Source organism: Vombatus ursinus, unplaced genomic scaffold (assembly GCF_900497805.2).
Source record: "Vombatus ursinus unplaced genomic scaffold, bare-nosed wombat genome assembly UNPS02014770.1, whole genome shotgun sequence".
Lineage (NCBI taxonomy): Eukaryota > Metazoa > Chordata > Mammalia > Diprotodontia > Vombatidae > Vombatus > Vombatus ursinus.
The window spans coordinates 16,618,985-16,639,819 of NW_020954548.1; the positions used below are offsets into that span (position 1 = coordinate 16,618,985).

Here is a 20,835-nt window from a genome sequence, read left to right on the forward strand (position 1 = left end):
TTCAAGTAGTTTTTTACTTGATTCTCTAGGATTCTCTAAGTCTATCATCATATCATCTGAAAAGAGTGATAGCTTTGTTTCTTCTTTGCCTATTCTAATACCTTCCATTTCTTTTTCTTCTCTTATTGCTAAAACTAACATTTCCAGTACTATATTGAACAACAGTGGTGATAATGGACATCCTTGTTTCACCCCCTATCTTATTGAAAATGCTTCTAGCTTGTCCCCGTTACATATGATGCTTGCTGAAGGTTTTAGGTAAATGCTGCTTATTATTTTAAGGAAGGCTCCATTTATTCCTATGCTCTCTAGTGTTCTTAATAGGAATAGGTGTTGTATTTTGTCAAAAGCTTTTTCTGCATCTATTGAGATGATCATGTGCTTTCTGTTAGTTTTGTTGTTGATATGATCAGTTATGCTGATAGTTTTCCTAATGTTGAGCCAGCCCTGCATTCCTGGTATAAATCCTAACTGTTCATAATGTATTATTCTTGTGATAAGTAGCTGTAATCTATTTGCTAATATTTTATTTAAAATTTTTGCATCAAAATTCATTAGGGAAATTGGTCTATAATTTTCTTTCTCCATTTTGACTCTTCTCAGTTTAGGTATCATCACCATATTTGTATCATCGAAAGAATTTGGTAAGACTCCTTCTTTGGATTTTTTCCCAAATAGTCTATATAGTATTGGAATTAATTGTTCTTTAAATGTTTGATAAAATTCACTTGTAAATCCATCTGGCCCTGGAGATTTTTTCCTAGAGAATTATTTAATGGCTTGTTCAATTCCCTTTTCTGAGATGGGGTCATTTAAGTATTTTACTTCCTCTTCTGTTAAGCTGGGCAATTTATATTTTTGTAAATGTGTATCCATTTTACTAAGATTGTCAAATTTATTGGCATACAGGTGGGCAAAATAGTTCCTAATTATTGTTTTAATTTCCTCTTCCTTGGTGGTAGATTCACCCTTTTTGTTTTTGATACTAGTAATTTGGTTTTCTTCTTTCTTTTTTTAAATTAAAATTAACCAAATTTTTATCTATTTTGTTGGTTTTTTTTTTTACAAAACTAGCTCTTAGTTTTATTTATTAGTTAAATAGTTTTCTTACTTTCAATTTTATTAATTTCTCCTTTGGTTTTCAGTATTTCCAATTTGGTGTTGTTTAATTGAGGATTTTTAATTTGTTCTTTTTCTAGTTTTTTTTAGTTCTATGCCCAATTCATTCATCTCCTCTTTCTCTATTTTATTCATAAAAGCTTTTAGAGATATAAAACTTTCCCTAAGAACTGCTTTTACTGCATCCTATAAGTTTTGGTATGTTGCATCATTATTGTCATTCTCTTGAGTGAAGTTATTGATTGTTTCTATGATTTGTTGTTTGATCCATTCATTTTTTAGGATTAAATCATTTAGTTTCCAATTATTTTTCAGTTTGTCTTTCCATGGCCCTTTATTACATGTAGTTTTTATTGTATCATGATCTGAAAAGGATGCATTTAATATTTCTGCCTTTCTGCATAGGATTGTGAGGTTTTTATGCCCTAGTACATGATTAGTTTTTGTGTATGTGCCATGTATTGTTGAATAAAGTATATTCCTTTCTATCCCCATTCAGTTTTCTCCAGAGGTCCACCATACCTAACTTTTCTAAAATTCTGTTCACCTCCTTAACTTCTTTCTTATTTATTTTATGGTTAGATTTATCTAGTTCAGAGAGGGGGAGGTTGAGGTCTCCCACTAGTATAGTTTAGCTGTCTATTTCTTCCTGTAATTCCTTGTAGAGATGTAAACAGTTTGCCCTTATTAATAATATGTTGTTTTTTTCTGTCCCATTTACCTTTTTATGTCTCTCTTGAGTCTTGTATTTGAAGATCAAATTTTCAGTTGAGCTCTGGTCTTTTTATCAGGAAGGTATGGAAGTCCCCTATTTCATTGAATGTCCATCCTCCCCTGAAAGATTATGCTAATTTTCACTGTGTGGTTGATCCTTGGTTGTAATCCAAGCTCTTTTGCCTTACAGAATATCATATTCCACAACCCTATGATCTTTTAGTATAGAAGCTGCAAGGTCCTGAGTAATCCTGACTCTGGTTCCATGTTACTTATATTGTTTCTTTCTGGCTGCTTATAGTATTTTCTCTTTGACCTGGTAATTTTGGAATTTGGCTACTATATTCCTTGGCATTTTCAATTTGGGATCTCTTTCAGGAGGTGATGGGTGGATTCTTTCTCTGACTGTTTTACTCTCTGGTTCTCGGACCTCAGGGCAGTTTTCCTTGATGATTTCCTGAAAGATGCTATCCAGACTCTTTTTTCATCGTGATTTTCAGGTAGACCAGTAATTTTTAAATTGTGTCTCCTGGATCTGTTTTCCAAGTCAGTTGTTTTGCCAATGAGGTATTTTACGATTTCATCTATTTTTTTTTAACTCTTTTGTTTCTGTTTGACTGATTCTTGCTCTGTCACAGAGTCATTAGCTTCCTTGCCCAATTCTAATTTTTAACAAATTGTGTTTTCTTCTATTAGATTTTGTACCTCCTCCATTTGGCCAATTGTTTTGTTTTGTTTTTTTTTTAGGAATTTGTTTTCTTCGGTGTACTTTTTTTTCCAGTTGGCCAATTGTAGTTTTTAAGGACTTGTTTTCTACAGTTAATTTTGTTCTTCCTTTTCCAAGTTATTGAGTCTCTCATTTCTTTTCCCAATTTTTCTTCTATCTCTCTTATTTGACTTTTAAAATCCTTCTTGAGCTCTTCCAAGAAGGCTTTTTGGGCTTCAGACCAGTTCATATTCTCTTTTGAGGTTCCAGATGTGGGTTTGAAGTGTTTCTTGATAGTAACTAAGATACTAATGAAATCAGCTTTCTGGAAAGATATTGGTAATCATATATTTAGTGTTAAGGTTGAGGATATGTTTAATATTAAGGACTTCATTACTTTTGTGGTATAAATCTAAATTATGTATAGCAATTTTGTATAGTAGTATAATTTTTGAAGGAAGTGTGGGTTTCCTGTGCATAAAATTAAAAAATTACAAATTAAACCAGAAGTATATTTTTAGGTCAAGTTTTTGAAAATGAAATTCATGAGAACTGAAACTAAGAAAAAAGCTACAGTTTCTTTTTTAAAGACAGTGTTACATAGTGGTAGTTTCTGTGCTTTTCAAATAAGGTAACAGTACTGCTATCCTGGAGCATGAATTATTACTGAAAATACATTGCTCAGTATTGTCGCCATGCCCAACAGACTTTGTGACAGATTAGCTACAAAAGAACACAAGCTTTTATTTCTCTGCTTACTAAATTAAAATCGAGTAGATAATATGAGATTTTGAAGAGTAGCTGATTTGCAGCTGGACTCTTCAAATCTTATTTTTTTCTTTTAAACTAGAAGTTTTTAAGATAATTGGAAACATTTATATTTTGGTTATATTTTCTCTTAATTGCTGCTGTTATTTTCAATCAATTATTTTTTTGAGACTGGATCTTTCCCTCTCTCATTCAGGATAGAAGGACACTGGCCACTTTGGCCCAATTCTACTGTTGATGGACATAGAAGCTTTAACCCTAATCCCTTTTCTGATTTGGGCTAGTTTGTACCTACTTAGGCACCCTGGTGGCCCACTCCCCCAATCCCTCCTACAGGCTCACCATATTGATGCTGGACATAGTAGGGACATATGATCAGTCTTAGCTCTACTGTAGCTGAAAGAATTCACTAGCTTTAGCCTACCCATAAGGAGACATCAGGCAGATGCCCCACTGACTTGAAATGTTATTTTTAGTGTAAACATACTTATTTTTTAGTCAAGTCTTCATACATCATGTATATTAGAATCATTTGTATTTTCAGCTTAGACTCTCTAATGCAATTACAGGGACATATTAGTCATTTAATAAATGCTTGCTGATTGATTGATGCATTAGAAAGAAAGCCACACTCTGTAACACTATATGAAAAAGAAAATTTCAGTTAAAGAACCAACAAGTTTTTCTACACGGTGGCAGGTAGTCAATGCAACTGATACATCTGTTCCAGAATTGATAGAACCAACCTACTGTTTGGTTACTTAGTTACTAGGAAATTCATCAATTCTTTGGTAAATCTGTTACCATTTTAAGAGTCTCTTAGGTATTTCTATGTGCAGCAGAGGATGAAGGCCTTCACTGACTACCAAATGATTCCACAGGTCAGTAGATGGATACTATAGCATCTGCCTTTTGGCTAAGTCATTGTCTTTATCATGATCATCATCATCATGGTAGTTCATAGGTTCTAGATTCTGTACCTGGGATGCTGGCCTCTGATAGGTCAACTTTCACCTGAACTTGCTTGGAACCAGGCCTTCATGCCATCTCTGGCCATCTGCGTAGCATGAGGCTTCCTCTCCCCATCGCATATCTTCTACTTCCCCTTTATGTGGTATTGTTCAGCTGTTTCAGTCATGTCCAACTTTTCATGACCCCATTTGGGGTTTTCTTGGCAGAAATAATGGATCAGCTTTCCATTTCCTTCTCCCGCTCATTTTATAGGTGAGGAAACTGAGGCACACAGGGTTGAGTGACTTATCCAGGGTCACATAGCTAGTAAATGTCTGAGGCCAGATTTGGACTCAGGAAGATGAGTCTTCCTGAATCCAGACCCACACTCTATCTGCTTTGACACTTAGCTGCCCATGTGCTATCTTCTCTTTTATGAATATAAGCAACTTGAGGGCAGGGATTATCTTGTTTTCTTATATTTACATCCCTGGCACATTTATTAAATATATTATTTTTCTATCTATGTGTATCTTTCAGGCAATCAATCGATGAACATTTGGTAATATTTATTGTACTACATACCAAGTAATGTGTTCTAGGGATATAAAATAAAGCAAAACATAGTACCCACCTTCACGGAACTTACAATCAATCGAAGGAAACAACATGCAAACAAATACATACAAAGTGAGCTGTATGTATATATATATATATATGTATATGTATATGTATATATGTATATATATGTATATGTATATATGTGTATATATATATATATATGATAAATAGAAAACAGTTGTTGCTTGTCCTTCATTTTGAAGAAGACCAATAACATCATGGGGTGATGTCCCCATGTCATGCCTGAATTGGGATTTAAACAAGGCAGAGTTGCACAAAGTCCTCAGCCTCAATCTTCCAGAGTCATCAAAGTCCAGTGGCAAGACAAAAGTCAGGACCACTGGTGACGGCCCAGGATGTAGTGCATGACCTTGGGCATCTTTGATGTCTGACCAAGCTCTAAGCACTTTAGCCACCTTCATGGCTATTGGAACAAATTGTTCTTATCTGCCTGTTCTGCCAGGGGAAGTCTTCATATTCTTGGAGTAGACATTCCTGTGACAAGTTTGAAGCCTGTTGATTCCCCTTAACTTGGTTTAGCCCATCAGCCCAGATGGTTTTACCAGGGTGTGATTGCTGCATGCGCTATAGCTTCCTGGAGCCACAGGTGAGAGTTGGGTGAAGCTGGACACCAAAGGTGGGTGGGCAGCCCTGAAAGGGCTCAGCAGGCCCTCACAACAGAGGTGACAGAGTCAGAATCTAATACTTAGGTGGTTGTAAAGAGGAGATGTTACCTCTATTTTCTTCCTTGTATCCTGAATGACCTTGCCTTTGTGTGTGCATATATGTGTGTATGCATATATATGTATATATATGTGTGTACACACACATACAGAATACTATATATACATACATAAACACACATACACATGTGAAGATAGAGAGAGAGAAGAGAAGAGAGTAGGCCACGATGAAATGAGACAACCATTTTTCTGAAAATATTTGGTGTTAATTTTTTTTGGCATTTTAAGTGGGTTTTTGTGTTTAACACATGTGAATTGCAGTATCACTATGATTTCTTTGTAGATCATTTATATGTGTTCATAATCATTCCATTCCAACTCCTGCTGTTATTCTAGAGCACTGCGGTATCCAGGTTGATATCCCCTCAAATTCCCTGAACTCGCAGTTCATTAACCTTTATTCAGCATCAGCTTCACATAGAGATGGTATAGCTTGACCTTATCATTACCTATAAATGTTCAACCTCCATGATAGAAAACTCTGATATTCCTTTATTATGATATTATTTATCATATTCATGATTGTTTATCCTTTCTTCTCCCCTTCTGTCTCACTTATCTTAAAGCTATACTTCCTCCCCATTGTGACCTCCATTCACTCCATCCTTCTTGATTTCCCAGACCTCCATATCTACTCTGGCATTGTTTTCTTCTTTTCAAAATCTTTACCTTATGTTTAAGCAGTTCATCTTTTAATACTGTCCTTTCCTCCTGAATCCCTTGTTCTCTTTTCTTAATCACCACTGGTACTTTTCTGAGCCCCACAATTGGGTTCCTTCTAATATCTGTATTCTTTGTTTCTGCTAATGTGCTGCTTATCACAATTAGAGGAAGTCACAGAGCTCTGTTTTGTGGATCTACCACCACAAAGTCCCATCTGGCTACATGCTAAACCTTTTATTCTTTCTTGATTGATCTCTCAGTCCTTTTCTAAATCTTTTCTTCTTTTACCAAGCCACTTACACATCTTCCTTATACTCTTACTTCTTAAAATATCTATCCTCATACTTTCTGTAAACCTTAAAGGCCATCTTTTGTGATGACCTAATTTCCAATTTGCTATCTCTAATCCATTCAGCATCATCCCCCAAACCCCATTCTCTCCTCAGTTCCAGTTGCTAAGGTAGAGGTTTTCCTCCTCTTTGTTTAATTCAGCTTTTTCAACTGTTTGTTTCTTTGTACACATTCCCTGCTGTTTCCTTTGTGGGTCTGTCCCTTTAATCACCTCTGCCTTCTCTCTAAACTTCAGTCTCTTTTTAGCCACTGTCTCCTAAACTGGACTCCAAATTTGCCCAGATGTCCCCCTCTCCAAAAACAACCCAAAAAGCAAAAACCTTTATTTTAACATTGCATCTCCTCAAGCTATCAGCCTTTCTCTTTCTTTTGCTTTCTAGGCACACTTCTAGAAAAAAAAACAAAAACAAAAACAAAAAACAAAACAACAACAAAATAAACCCAACAACTTACCTCTACTTCCTCACCTCCCACTCACTTTTCAAGTTTAGCTGTCTTCTGACTGAAACTGTTTCCTTCAACAGTTTCTTAATTTCTAAATCCAGTGGCTTATTCTCATTATTTTTCCTTCTTGACTATGCACTATTTAATACTGTTGCTCATCTTATCCTCCTGGATCCTCTCATTTTTCTGAATGTAGGAGACTACAATTCTTTCTTTTGCTTATCTTTCTTCCTGCTTCCCTACTCCTTTCCACTGTTCTTTGCAAGTTCGTCATACATGCCTTGTCCCTGAAGGCTAGACACGCTGCATGGCTCTCTCTCGGGGGCCCTCATCTCTTTTTATACTTTATTTTGATGGTCTTATTAGCTCCCATAGGTTCAATTACCATCTTTATGTAGATAATTCCCAGATCTGTCTATTCAGCTCTAATTTCTCTCTTAAACTATACTCCCATATCACCAGAAGTCAGCTGGGCCAATCCACTTAGATGTTCCATACTCAACTCAAATTCAGCATATCCACAGCAGAATTGATTATCTTTCCCCAAGACTCACCCTTCTTTCTAACTTCCATGTTTTTGAGAAGGGGACCACCATCTTTCCAGATACCCAAGTTTTAAATCTCTGTGTCATCCTTGACTTTTTTCTCCTCCCTTCACCAATCCTATCTATCCTATCTCAACAAGGTTTTTTAGATTTTTCTACTCACACCAAAAACGCTCTAGATAGTTCCTTCATAAGTGCTTCATAAGTGGTCATCCCACCTCATCAGTCTTCTCCAATCCATCCTTCACACAGCTGCCACATTGATATTTTTGAGACCTAGGTCATTTCCCTACTCAAATTGCCTCCAGGATAAAATACAAAGTCCTTTGGTATTTAAGCCCCTCACAATCTGGCTTCAGCCTTCCTTTCCAGACTTATTTCAGATTATTCCCCCTAACAACTCTGTATTCCTGCCAGACTGGCTTACTTGTCATTCCCAATATATGACGTTTTGCTTCTTATCCCCATGACTTTGGACAGACTATGCCCTACCTCTTCTTCATTTTCACATCATGAAATCTCTGGCTCGCTTGAAGGCACAACTTGGATACCACTACCATCATGAGGCCTTTCCTGATCTCACTCATTATTAACACTCCTTCCTGGCACCCAAATTACTTTATATTTACTTTCTATAGATTTTGTATTTAAAAAGTCATTTATATTGTATCCCTCAAGTAAAATGTAAGGTTTTTGAGGATAGGGACTGTTCTGTTTTTATTTTTCAGCCAGAGGCATCTAGGTGGTACAGTAGATAGAATTATGGGCCTAGCATCAGGAACATCTAAGTTCATGTCTGGCCTCAGACACTTACTAGCTGGTATGAACCTGGTCAAGTCACTTAAACTCTGTTTTCCTCAGTTTTCTCAACTGTAAAAAGGAGATGATAATAATAGCACCCCATATGGTTGTTATGAAGATGAAATGAGATAATATTTGTAAGGCACTTAGCATTGTCTAGTATAAAATAAGCACTATATAAATGCGTATTCCCTTCCTTTCCTTTGCATCTTCTGGGCCTGGTACAGTTCCTTACTCCTAGTAGGCATTTAATATATACTTGCCAAATGAATGAATTTCCACATTATCTTGAAAAATTACGTGTTTCCAGAAACAATTTTCAAATTTCATACATAGGTGCTACACTTTGCTTGTGTTTTTAAAATATTGATTATATTTACAATACTTTTTAGTTATTAATTATTTTCCTCGAGGCTGTCATTGTACAGTGTCATTCCCAAATGAGCAAAGATAAAAATATTAAAAATCCATTGAAGGGGGCAGCTAGGTGGTGCAGTGGATAGTGCACCCGTCCTGCAGTCAGGAGGACCTGAGTTTAAATCTGACCTCAGATACATAATACTTCCTAGCTGTATGACTCTGGGCAAGTCACTTAACCCCAATTGCCTCACCAAAAAAAACCAAAACCCAAAATCCATTGAAAATGATTTATTATGACCTACTGTATCGTAAGACAGCATCGAGGTAGGGAGTCTAGCAGGCAATAAGCCTTTATTAAGCTTTTGCTTTGCTCTTCCCAAAAGAGCGGAGGTTGATTCTAATTTAATGATGTTAGCTTTAATTCCTAATTTTAAAAAATAGAATGTATTATTGAAATAGCTTGTGAGAATAGGTGTTTACAAATGCATTTTAAACTATTTTTATCGATACATTTGGTGTTGAAACTGTAGATACCATGAAGCAGACCTTTATATTCACCAAGAGCAGTTCAACATTAAACCCCGTAATGAGATGATTGTCACTGTGCAGATCGCTTCTGCTCATTTCAGTTCACCGATTGTTTACAGATGGGAAGGGTGCTTTAACTTTAGTCATTTGATACCAATGTCCTCCATTCTCCTTGACCTGAGGTTTGTTGTCTTCATTTGCATTGTTGTGCTCATTCTGTGTATATGTGTATGTGTAATTTGTTAGCTCTTTCCTTATTTAGACAAGTTAAAACTTTAAACAGGTTTTCCCATTTTTTCTCCAAAACCTTACTTTATCATTGTTGTGATGTAATTATATTTCATTGCATTCTTGTACCTGCCTCCTATGCTTACTAGCTGTGTTATCCTGGGCAGGTCATTTAACCTCCATTGGTCTTTTTCCACATCTGTAAAATGGGTGTAATAATAACACCTACTTCCCAGGGCTCGTGTGAGGATAAAATGGGATGTAATATTTGCAAAGTGCTCTGCAAACCTTAAGGCTCCATCAGTGCTAAGGAGCAAAGAAAATCAAGGTAAAATATGCTTGAAAATTTGAGGAAGGAAAGATCACTTATAAATTAAGAAATGATGGGCTCAAGAAAAGCTTCTTAGAGGAGATGACATCCGTCTGTGTTGGGAGTTAAAGGGATGAAGGGACATCAATAGAGAGATGGGAGGAGGGAGTCTACTTTAACCATCACGCTTAGGATGAACCCATGCCTTTGCATGACTAGAGACACGTAGGTGGTGCAGTGGATAGAGTGCTGAACCTGGAGTTAGGACTATTTGAGTTTTAATCTGGCTTCAGACACTCAGTATGCTCAACTATAAAATGGGAATAATAATAGCCCCTATCTCTTATGAGGATCAAATGAGACAATATTTTAACTGGCACATAGTAAGCACTCAATACATACTTGTTGTCTTCCTTTCCTTCCAAGTATGAAGACAACAGAGGCTAGGACAAATTAGAGATCAGCTGGAACATATAATATGAAAAGGGGAGTAGTTAGAGATAAGACTGAACAGGCAGGTTGGAAACAGATTGTGGAAGACCTTAAATGATAAGGGCAGGACTTTAAACTTAATTGGGAAGACAATGGCAAACCTTTGGCAGTCTGGTGTGGTAGATAGCATGCTGAATTTGGTGTCAGGAAGACCCAAATTCAAATCCTGCCTCAGATGCTTATTAGATATATGACCTTCGGCAAATAACTTAATATCTCTGAGCCTGATTTTTCTCATTTGTAAAATGAGGGATTTAGACTCAATCTCTTAGGTCGCTTGCAGCTTTAAATCTAAAATCTTCCATCTACTGTTCTTCAAAAGAGTGACATGATCTTGGCAGTGAGTTAGGAAATTACTTAAAGATAGATATATAGAGAGGAGGTAGGATGGAGACAGGAAGCTTTGACCATAAGTTTAGGGTGTTTATGTATGGTCTCCTGCATTAGAATTGGAGGCCTTGAAAGAAGAAACTGAATATCCTTTTCACACTTGTATATAGTAAGTACTTAATAAATTCTTTTTTTTCATTCACCCTTTCACAAATGTTGGCCATATGTTCCGTGTCTTGAAACTCTCAATGAGTACCTAACTCATCACTTCGTTCAGGAGGTTAACTTAAGAGCTTCTATCCTTGTTACTCATCCTTTACTCCAGTAGCCAATGTACTGTGCAGAAAAGAGATCTCAGGATATAGTAAAGAAAGGAACCTTCAGTTATCTAAACATCTAAAACTGCTAAAAGCAGAGAAGCTAATCATTCCTTGGTTTACCTTAAAGATATTTTTATCCTTCATAACATAGGGGAACCAACAAAAGAGCTACTATTTTGCATCTAATTCTCACTATTCATCCAGAGAGAAGCAACTCCCATTTTGGAATTTACTATAGAGAAGGAGAGGAAAGCATAAGCATAAACATAATGATGTTCACCTTAGGTATTTTTTTGGGGAAAACAAATTTCAAAGTATTTAGCAAAAGGATAGATAGGATCCCATGGCCTGAAATTCTATAGGAGAAGTCAGCCCAAACAGGATAGTGAACTATGTTCTAAAGGTACAGAGAGAAACAATTCTAAAGAGAAAGCAAAAGAGGAGTTGTCTTAACAGACCAGGTATAAATGAGAATTTTACCAACTGACTTAGATTTTTAAAAGATATACCCGTTATGATGGAAGCAAGGACAGGTAATGTTAGATGAATACCAAAATGTCATACTGAATGGAAGTTGGGAGAAGAATAGTAAGAAATCAAGTCTCTTTCAATGACTTGCATAATGGCTTAGATGGAACGCTTATCAGATTTGCAGATGACACAAAACTGAAAGAGACAATGTCCAAAGATATCAAATTCATACAGATCTTGACAGGCAAGAATGTTGCACTGAATTGGAAATTAAATTTAACTGGGATAAATGTAGAGGGAGTCTTGCAGGCACATTCAAAGTCAATTTCACATATACAAGATGGGGGGGTATTGCTAGATAGCAATTCATCTAAAAAGACAAATATTTCAGCGTACTGCACACTCTGTATGGGATAACAGTGGAATTTTGCAACTAAAACAAGCTAATGTGATTTTAAGCTGTGTTAATAGAGACTCTTTAGGACTTAGGAGATGATAGTCGCACTGTATTCTAGTCTTCTGAAACTATGTTTGGAGTATTTTGCTCATTTCTGGAAGCCACATTTTTGTAGGGACATTAGTAAGCTAGAGAGTGTCTAGAAGAGGACAATCTGGATGATGAAGAAATTCTCGGATCATGGATCTAGAGCTGGATTCAAAGTCTATTTAATTCAACCTCTTCATTTTACAGATGAGGAAACCGAAGCACAGAGAGATTAAAGTGATTTACCCACAGTCACACAGGTAGTATGCATCAGAACTGGGGTTTGAACCCAGATCAAGTTTGGTTCCTTTTTTTAAATTTATTTTGATTTATCAATAATCTCTTCCATATGCTTCTGAGTTTAAAATTTTTCCCCTCTTCCTCCCCACCACCCTCCCCAAGGCGGCGCACAATCTGATATAGGCTATACATTTACATTCATATTAAACATATTTTCACATTAATGATGTTGTAAGTAGAAATTAAAACCAATAGGAGGAACCATTAGAAAGAAGAAACAAAACTCAACAGAAGAGAAAAAAAATAACAGTTCGGCTTCCATAGTTCTTTCTTTGGGTGTGGATAGCATTTTCCATCACAAGGCCTCTGGAGATGTCTTAGATCCTTGTATTGCTGGGAATGGTTAAGTTTATCAATATTAGTCATCACACAATGTGGCTGTTATTGTGTACAACATTCTCTTGGTTCTGCTCACTTCACTCAGCATCAGACCATACAAGTCTTTCCAGGTTTTTCTGAAGTCAGCCTGTTCATCATTTCTTATAGCATTGTTTCTTTTTTTTTTTTTTAATGTGCCATTCTTGAACCTAAGGACCTTGAGATCATGCCATGTGAAGATTAGCCTCTGGAAAAGTTATCTTTTTTTCCCCTTTTCCCCTCTTGTGTATGTATATATGCATTTATTTTCTTTACATTTATGTGTACTTTCTATCTCCCTTTCTCCCCCACCTTGTATATGTAGTTCTTATTATCTTTTGTTTTTACGTTGCCTACATTTCCTCATGTATGCTTCTCCCTCCATTTCATATAGCAAATAATATTTTTTAAGTAAAAAGAGAAAAAGCAATCAGCAAAACTGATCAGTACATCAAAAATGTGAAAATATATGTAATAGTAATATACCAGTGGAACATTGTTGTCGTCATTGTGTATATGCTTTTCTTGGCTCTGGTAATTTCACTTTGTAGTCTGTTCCAGTTAAGTCTTATCATGCTTTTCTATATTTATCATAATCTTCATTTCTTATAGCGCAGTAATATCCCATCACATTTATACTAGTTTGTTTAGCAGTTCTCTAATTGATGCGCATCTACTATGTTTTCAGTCATTTGGCACTACAAAAATTGTACTATAGATATTTTGGTATATGTAGGAAGACTTTCTTTTTAACAGTGACCTTGAAGTATGTGTATAGTAGTGGAATCTCTGGGTCAAAGAGTATGGAACATTTTAGTTACTCTATTTGCATAACTATAACTTCATTTCCAAAATGACTGTATGGATTTACAACTCTACCACCACTACTTTTGTATGCCTATCTTCCTATATTTATTCCCATTTTTGTTATCTTTGCCAATTTGCTGTGAGAAGAAACAGGGTTGTTTTGATTTGCATTTCTCTTGTTATTAGTGATTTGGAGCATTTTTATGTGGTTATTAATATTTAGTAATTCCTTTGAGAATGACATAGCCTTTAACCATCTATGTACTGGGGAATGACATTTGGTATACGCACATATTGACATACATATATGTGTGTATATTACATAGTATTATTATTATATATATATATCATCATATAATATATTAAATATGCGTGTATATGTATGTGTATATATATTAGTTACCTATGTATCTTAGATACTAAACTGTTACATGAGAAATTTGATACAAAGATTTTCTTTTCCTATTTGACCACTTTACTTCTTAGAGGCATTAATTTTGTCTGTGCAGAAGCTTTTCAATTTCATGTAATCAAAATTATTTAAATGATGTTTTGTAATTACTTCCATTCATTATTTCATTAAGACTACATCTCCTACTCATAGCTGTGCAAGGTATATGATCTGCTTCTAATTTTTTATGCTATGATCTTTAATCCATTTAAAGTTTATTATGAAATAATAAAAAAATAATAAAGAAAATAGTAATGGAAGGAAGTGGCACTTAAACTGAGTCTTCAAAGAAGCTAGGGATATCAAGAGATGGAGGTAAAAAGTTAAGCTTCCTAGGCATAGGTGACCTATATTGCAAAGTCATGGACTGGGAGATGAATTACAGTGTGCAAAAAACAGCTAGTAAGACGGACCATGGAGCTTATGAACAGGAATATAGTGTGAGAAAACACGAAATATTGGAAGCATAGCTTCTAGAGGATTTTATATTTTATATTGGAGATATTTTTAGGGAGCCATAGGAGTTTATTAACTGGTGGGGGGGATTGGAGGAAAAAGAAGAGGTGACATAGTTAAACCTACACTTACAGAAAAGTCACTTTGGTGACTGTGTTGGGGATTGGTTGGAAGAGGAGAGATTTGAGGCAAGGAGACCAATTGGAAGGCTTTTGTGATTGTCCAGGGTATATAGTTTCTCTGTCCCCCCACTTTCCACAGCAAATAAATGTTTAGTCTTTTAACTTGGTACCAGATATGTGAATACAGATCTGGATAGAAATTTCTGAGAGAAGTATTTTGGAAACTAAACTTATGGGACCTTGATTAAAATAGACTACAAACCTTTACTTCATTATGCAAATAATGTAATTATGCAATATTAGATTACTTTAATAAGTCCCCAAATTAACACACCCCTTTTTTCTTGTCCCATGAAAGGGTTACCTTAGAGTTATCAGCTGCATTTTAAATGTGAAATGAATGTAAGTGTATCAAAATCTGTTTCAGAGTGCTTAGTTTTAGAGTAAAATTTAAAAGTTCTGTCAAATGAGCATTTCATTTTCTTTTTTTTTTCCATTCACAGGATTATAGTAACAAACACCATTAGTCATTTGAAAGAGAAACTGAACTTCTAAAAAAAATGTTGGAAACTATAGGTAAGACTGATTCTTTCTTGTTCACTTTTGTAAATGAAATTAGAAATTACAGCCTTTAAAATACTGACCCAAACAAGCTTCTTTCTTCAGTAATATGCTTTATCCAATAAACATGTGATTTTTTCTTTACCTGAATAATTTATTCTAAAACAATAATTAAAACTTTTAAAAACTTTAATTATTCTAGCAACAGTGGACTTGAGTAAATTCAGAATAGACCCAGTTTTAGTTTCTTTTTTTTTAAAGTGTAGGGCAATATTATTTAAAGTGTAACATTGAATGAAGATGAGGACTCAAATCTTAATTTTGCTTTTTCCATGTCATATTGACCTGCATTAGAATTCTAATACTCATATAAACTCTCTGGGGAATGGAAGAACAACAGAATTTGGATAATGTAGGCTAATATAGATAAAATTTAATGAAGATTTAAGGCAACTTAAAATGGGTATTGAAAAGGTCTCTCTCAGCTTTAAATCTCAGTATCCTTTGAATTTATATTTTCAGTTTGAATTATTAAAATTGTCTAGAGTTGTGTGATGCCTATCTATAGTATCTATAGCTCTATTTTTTTAGCTTGAAAATATTGTTCTGTGATTAAATATCTCTTTGCTAGAACTGGAATTCCCTGGTATATGTAGGAAGACTCTTTTTAACAGTGACCTCCTTGAAGTATATGTACAGTAGTGGAATCTCTGGGTCAAAGGGTATGAAACATTTTAGTGACTGTATTTGCATCACTACAAATTCATTTCCAAAATGATTGTATGGATTCACAACTCTACCACCACTACTTTTGTATGCCTATCTTCCTATATTTATTATTCCCATCTTTTGTCATCTTTGCCAATTTGCTGTGAGAGGAAACAGAGTTGTTTTGATTTGCATTTCTCTTATTATGGGTGATTTGGAGAATTTTTATGTGGTTATTAATATTTAGTAATTCTTTTGAGACCAACTCATCCCTTTGACCATCTATCCCCTCCCTGTTGTTATATATTTTTTATATTTAATGTTTATAATGCTTCTTTCCATTGTTTTTGGTAGAAAATTACTTGCTGCCTTACTTATGCAAAATCTTAGACTGATAGGACAATGAAACCCATACAAAATGTTTTCCCTTAAAAGCAGCATGCTTTTGTTGTTATTCAGTTATTTTGGACTGTTTGTGACACCATGGACTATAGCATATTGGGCAGAGACCTTCCATTCTTCACTGTCTCCTGAGGTCTGTCCAAACTCATCTTCATTGCTTCCATGACACTTTCTATCCATGTCATCCTCTGCTGTCCCCTTTTCCTTTTGCCTTCAGTCTTTCCCAACATCAGGTTCTTTTCCTGTGAGTCCTGTCTTCTCATTATATGGCCAAGGTATTTAAGCTTTAGCTTCAGTATTTGACCTTCCAGTGAATAATCTGAATTAATTTCTTTTAATATTAACTGATTTGATTGCCTTGCTGTCCAAGGGACTCTCAAAAGTCTTCTCCAGCACCATAATTCAAAAGTGTCATTCTGCTGCTCTCAGCTTTCCTTACAGTCCAACTCTCACAATCATAGTTTTGATTATATGGACCTTTGTCAGCATGGTGATGTCTTTTCTTTTTAGTATGCTGTGCAGATTTGCCATAGCTTTCCTTCTGAGGAGCAAACGTTTTTTTTTAATTTCAGGGTTGTAGTCTCTGTTTGCAGTGATCTTTGAACACAAGAATATAAAATCTGACACTGCTTCCATTTCTTCTCCCTCTATTTGCCAGGAAGTGACGGGATCAGTTGCCAAGATTTTTGTTTGTTTCTTTAGTGGCAGACATAGTCTCACTCCTTTCACTTCTTGAAGACTCCTGAAGCAGTTCAGAATAATCTCTTTGTTTGATATGGTTAGTCTGATCTATTACTTATAGGAAACTAGCTATGGAGTCAGAGGACCTAGGTTCAGTCCCATCCCTAATACTACCTCTGTGACCTTGGGAGAGTGACTTATCCTATGTGAGCCTCTTTTCTTGTCTGTAAAATTGAGGAGATTGGACTATAGTGTTTGAGCTCCATTCATGCTCTCTAGGTCTCTGATCCTTGTAATGAGAGGATAGAACCGATGGGTACTTTATAGGTTAGCTCAGTTTTAGTGCTGGCGACATGACCTACAGTATATTTGAATCCATTTAATAACGAGTTTCTCTTTTTTTCTTTTTATAGTCTAGAAATAAGAAAATGTTAGAATAATAAAATTCACTCTGATCAGGTATTTGTGTATGAAAGTAGAAATAGCTTATATTTAAATTCACATATACTGTAAGTAAAATAGTTTTTTTCTTAATTTTAAAAGGAGAGAAAGGAAAATGGAATTAAATATTACATTGAATAGCCTAAATGTACCCTTGCTTTCAAGCATCTTTTTAAAAACAAATTTTTGTTGATGTAATTTGTTTTTTATCACTCGGATTTACTCTTGTATCCCTCTCCCAAGTCCTCTTTCTTTATTAAAAAAAGAAAAAAAAGAAAAAAAGAAAAAAGAGGAAGAGGAAAAATCCTGCAAAACTGATCAAGACATCAAAAAAGTGATATCATATGCAATATTACATACCTGTGGACCTCTCCCTCTTTCTCCACCCTATTCCTCCCACACATCTCTTCAAAGGAGTAAGGCTCTACTTACTTAATTTTGTATTAGTTTAATTAATTCCTTCCATGTTTCTCTGTATTCATCATGTTTGTCATTTATTACTACCCAGTAATAGTCCATTACATTTGCGTACCACAATTTATTTATTCCCCAGTTAATAGGCATCTACTATGTTTCCATTTTTTTTCCTACCACAAAGTGTTCTGGCTTATTTATTTTATTTTATTTTATTTTATTTTTAGGCAGTTGGGGTTAAGTGACTTGCCTAGGGTCACACAGCTAGTAAATGTCAAGTGTTTGGTCTGAGGCCGGATTTGAACTCAGGTCCTCCTGACTTCAGGGCCGGTGCTCTGTCCACTGTGCCACGTAGCTGCACCTGTTTTTTTTTTTTTAATTTTTTATTCACAAAGTGTTCTGTCAAGCAATTTTTCATTTTCTTTTCTTTCTTTTCTTTTTTCTTCTCTCTTTTACTTTTTTTTTTTGCATTAGTCATGGCAGGCTTGAGTGAGTGTATTTTTTAGTAGCAAGTTAACCTTTTATGGTTCTCCTATGATTTTTTTTTGTGAGAGGCATCATGGTATGGTGGCAAAAAAAAAAAAAAACACTGGATTTGGAGTCAGACTGTGAGAGCTCACCTTCCAGCTTTGTCATTAACAATCCATGTGACTTCTGGTAAATCGATTAACTCTTCTGTACCTTAGTTTCCTCATCTGTATAATGGAGGATACTTTTTTTCACCACTTCGAATGAAATATAATATATGTGTAACAGTTTATAAAGGCCCTATGTAAATCTGAAGTGTTATTATTATTTTGGTGAGACTGGATATAGTTTCATTGTTTCATTGGAAAAGATGGTTATCTTAGTATCAGTCAGTCAACAAAATTTTATTATGATTTGAATCCTTTTTTTTTTTAACCTACTACTGACTATTACTATACTTTGTTGTAGACACCAGCCGGGCCCTACAAGCAGCAGAGCGATTGCAGGCTAAACTGCGGGAACGCGGTGATATAGCCAATGAGGACAAGTTGAGTCTCCTAAAGTCAGTCCTGCAGAGCCCTCTCTTCAGTCAGATTCTGAACCTTCAGACATCAGTTCAGCAGCTGAAAGACCAGGTAGGTCATCACCCATTTTAGCAGGCATTCCAGAAATTGCTTGGCTGCTATCCCTTTTATTTTTCTGAAAGGCTGATTTCTGTATATGTTAATGAATAGTTAATTAAATCACTTAAGCCCAAAATGAGACATTCAGATTCACTGTGGCTTTTTTCTTCCTCTAGTTATTTTTTGCCATGGTTATTGCTGTATATTGTGGATGATATGACATTCTGTTGAAAGCTGTCTGGATGCCAAAGAATGAATTCCTACAGAAGAAGGAGATGATACAAATATGTTTAAGATAGAGAGCTGTATGTACATGTGGTCTCCATCACTAGGGCTTATTGTTCATGTGATGTTTCTCATTCCCATTCAAACGCTTGATCCCCTTCCTTATGCTATTTCTGATAAGCTTGGATTTGCATGTGTAATCATGTATGTAAGGAAGGGAAAGCACCTCTATTTTGACAGTATGAGGGATAATTACATTGTCATCAGTTGGTGGCGTTGCAAATTCTCACTTCTTAAAGGAGTGTAAGGAGCAATTGCTTCCCCATGACAGCGTCAGATGGTGATAAACACTCGAACTTCCAAATGTAACACAGCATTCTATTTTTTTATGTTAACAATTTTTATTTGGAATTTTTATAGAAAAGAAACTTTCAAGCATTTAAATTAGAATGGAATATATCACATTGACCATATGGAACCTGAGGGTGTGCATGCTCTGAACTCAAATAATTAAATTAGCCATATTTCAATTTCTATTATTAAATTTCCCAGATATTTTGACCTATCCAGGTCATTATTTTGAATACAAGTTATTATATTTTTCCTATATAAACTTTCAAGTCAATTTAATAATAATTACAATCAGTTTTGGTATTGTTACAGTGCTTTTTATGATAATGTTGAGAATTATTGAGAAACCTTAGTTTGCCACTTTTATGAGTGAGATGGCACAAAGTAGCTTTGAAGTCACAAAGTAGCTTGAAGATTCAGTGACTTAAGGTGAAGCAGCTTCAGTCAAATACTTTATGAAAGGTTCATGATTTAAGTCTGATCAGAGGTGAGAGGGGAAGTCCTAAGTGAAGCATGTAATCTGTCTGTGAATCTAGAAGTTAGGAGAAATAGACTGAGGAAGGCTGGTAGAATAATTTCTTCTCAATAAATCTTGGATTTGTGAAAGACCCTTGATGTTTTGGTTATATTTAGGTAGACTATGATGAACTTATGTGTTAGTACCCTTGAAAAATAATTAAAGTGATTTTGTACAATGTACAATGACTTGACAAGCTTTATGAAATATCAAGGTCCAAGATATAAATATCTTGCTTATGTTGAGTTTTTATTTTTTTAGTTTTATTTCTTTTTGTTAGATGACCATAGAAGAATTGAAGAGAAATAATGTATAAAAACATTTTTTATTTTAATTAGAGAAACATCCAAAATGGGAAAAAAGTAGTAGTAAATATAACCAGTAAATAAAAGAGGCCTGGTCTTTGTCTTTTCTGAAGTTCTCTCATATTTTTTATCCCATTACTCCTGAAATTCCTCCTGCATTGCTTAGCACAGCACGTAGTAGATGCTATATAAATGCTTGCTGATTTGACTTAATTTTTAGCCAATTCAATTTTGGGGGGGAGAATTCATTGAAAAGCAAAGATAGGAAGCCAATGGCTGATGTATTGTTTTGTTTATAAAACATGCTGTGTATGAAATGGTAAAAAAAAAAATACTGTAAAACATGGTTTCTTAGCCCAGGGTCCACCAATGATATTTTAGGGGGACTTTGATACTGAAATAAAATTACATCTTTATTTCATTATAATTATTTTCTTTGTATTTTATTTTGAGCATTTGAAAACATTATTCTGAGAATGGGTCCATGGGCTTCACCAGAATTCCGAAAGGTTTGATTCCACAAAAAAGGTTAAGAACCTCTACTCTAGACTGAAGCAGTAATTTTTGGTCCTCTCCACTTCTGTAAGATTCGGCTGTAACTTATCTGAAGATATCCCAGCCACTATCTACAGAGAGTAGAGATAAATTGTGAAGGTACATTCTATGATAGTGTCTTAGGTATACTTTTGAAAGTAAT

At 35.1% G+C, this 20,835-nt stretch overlaps 1 protein-coding gene across 14 annotated transcripts in view; it reads left to right on the forward strand.

Annotated features, from left to right (window-relative positions):
- Positions 1–20,835, forward strand: part of MPDZ (multiple PDZ domain crumbs cell polarity complex component) — a 218,252-nt gene that overhangs the window by 20,915 nt on the left and 176,502 nt on the right. For 13 of the 14 annotated variants that reach the window (XM_027862857.1, XM_027862856.1, XM_027862854.1 and 10 more), the window contains exons 2-3: positions 14,946–15,018; positions 18,586–18,752. In XM_027862857.1, the coding sequence (XP_027718658.1) occupies positions 15,003–15,018; positions 18,586–18,752 (183 nt within the window). In that variant the 5' untranslated portion in view covers positions 14,946–15,002. Of the gene's footprint in view, positions 1–14,945; positions 15,019–18,585; positions 18,753–20,835 lie in introns of those variants that run through there. The other variant, XM_027862869.1, reaches the window with a different exon arrangement.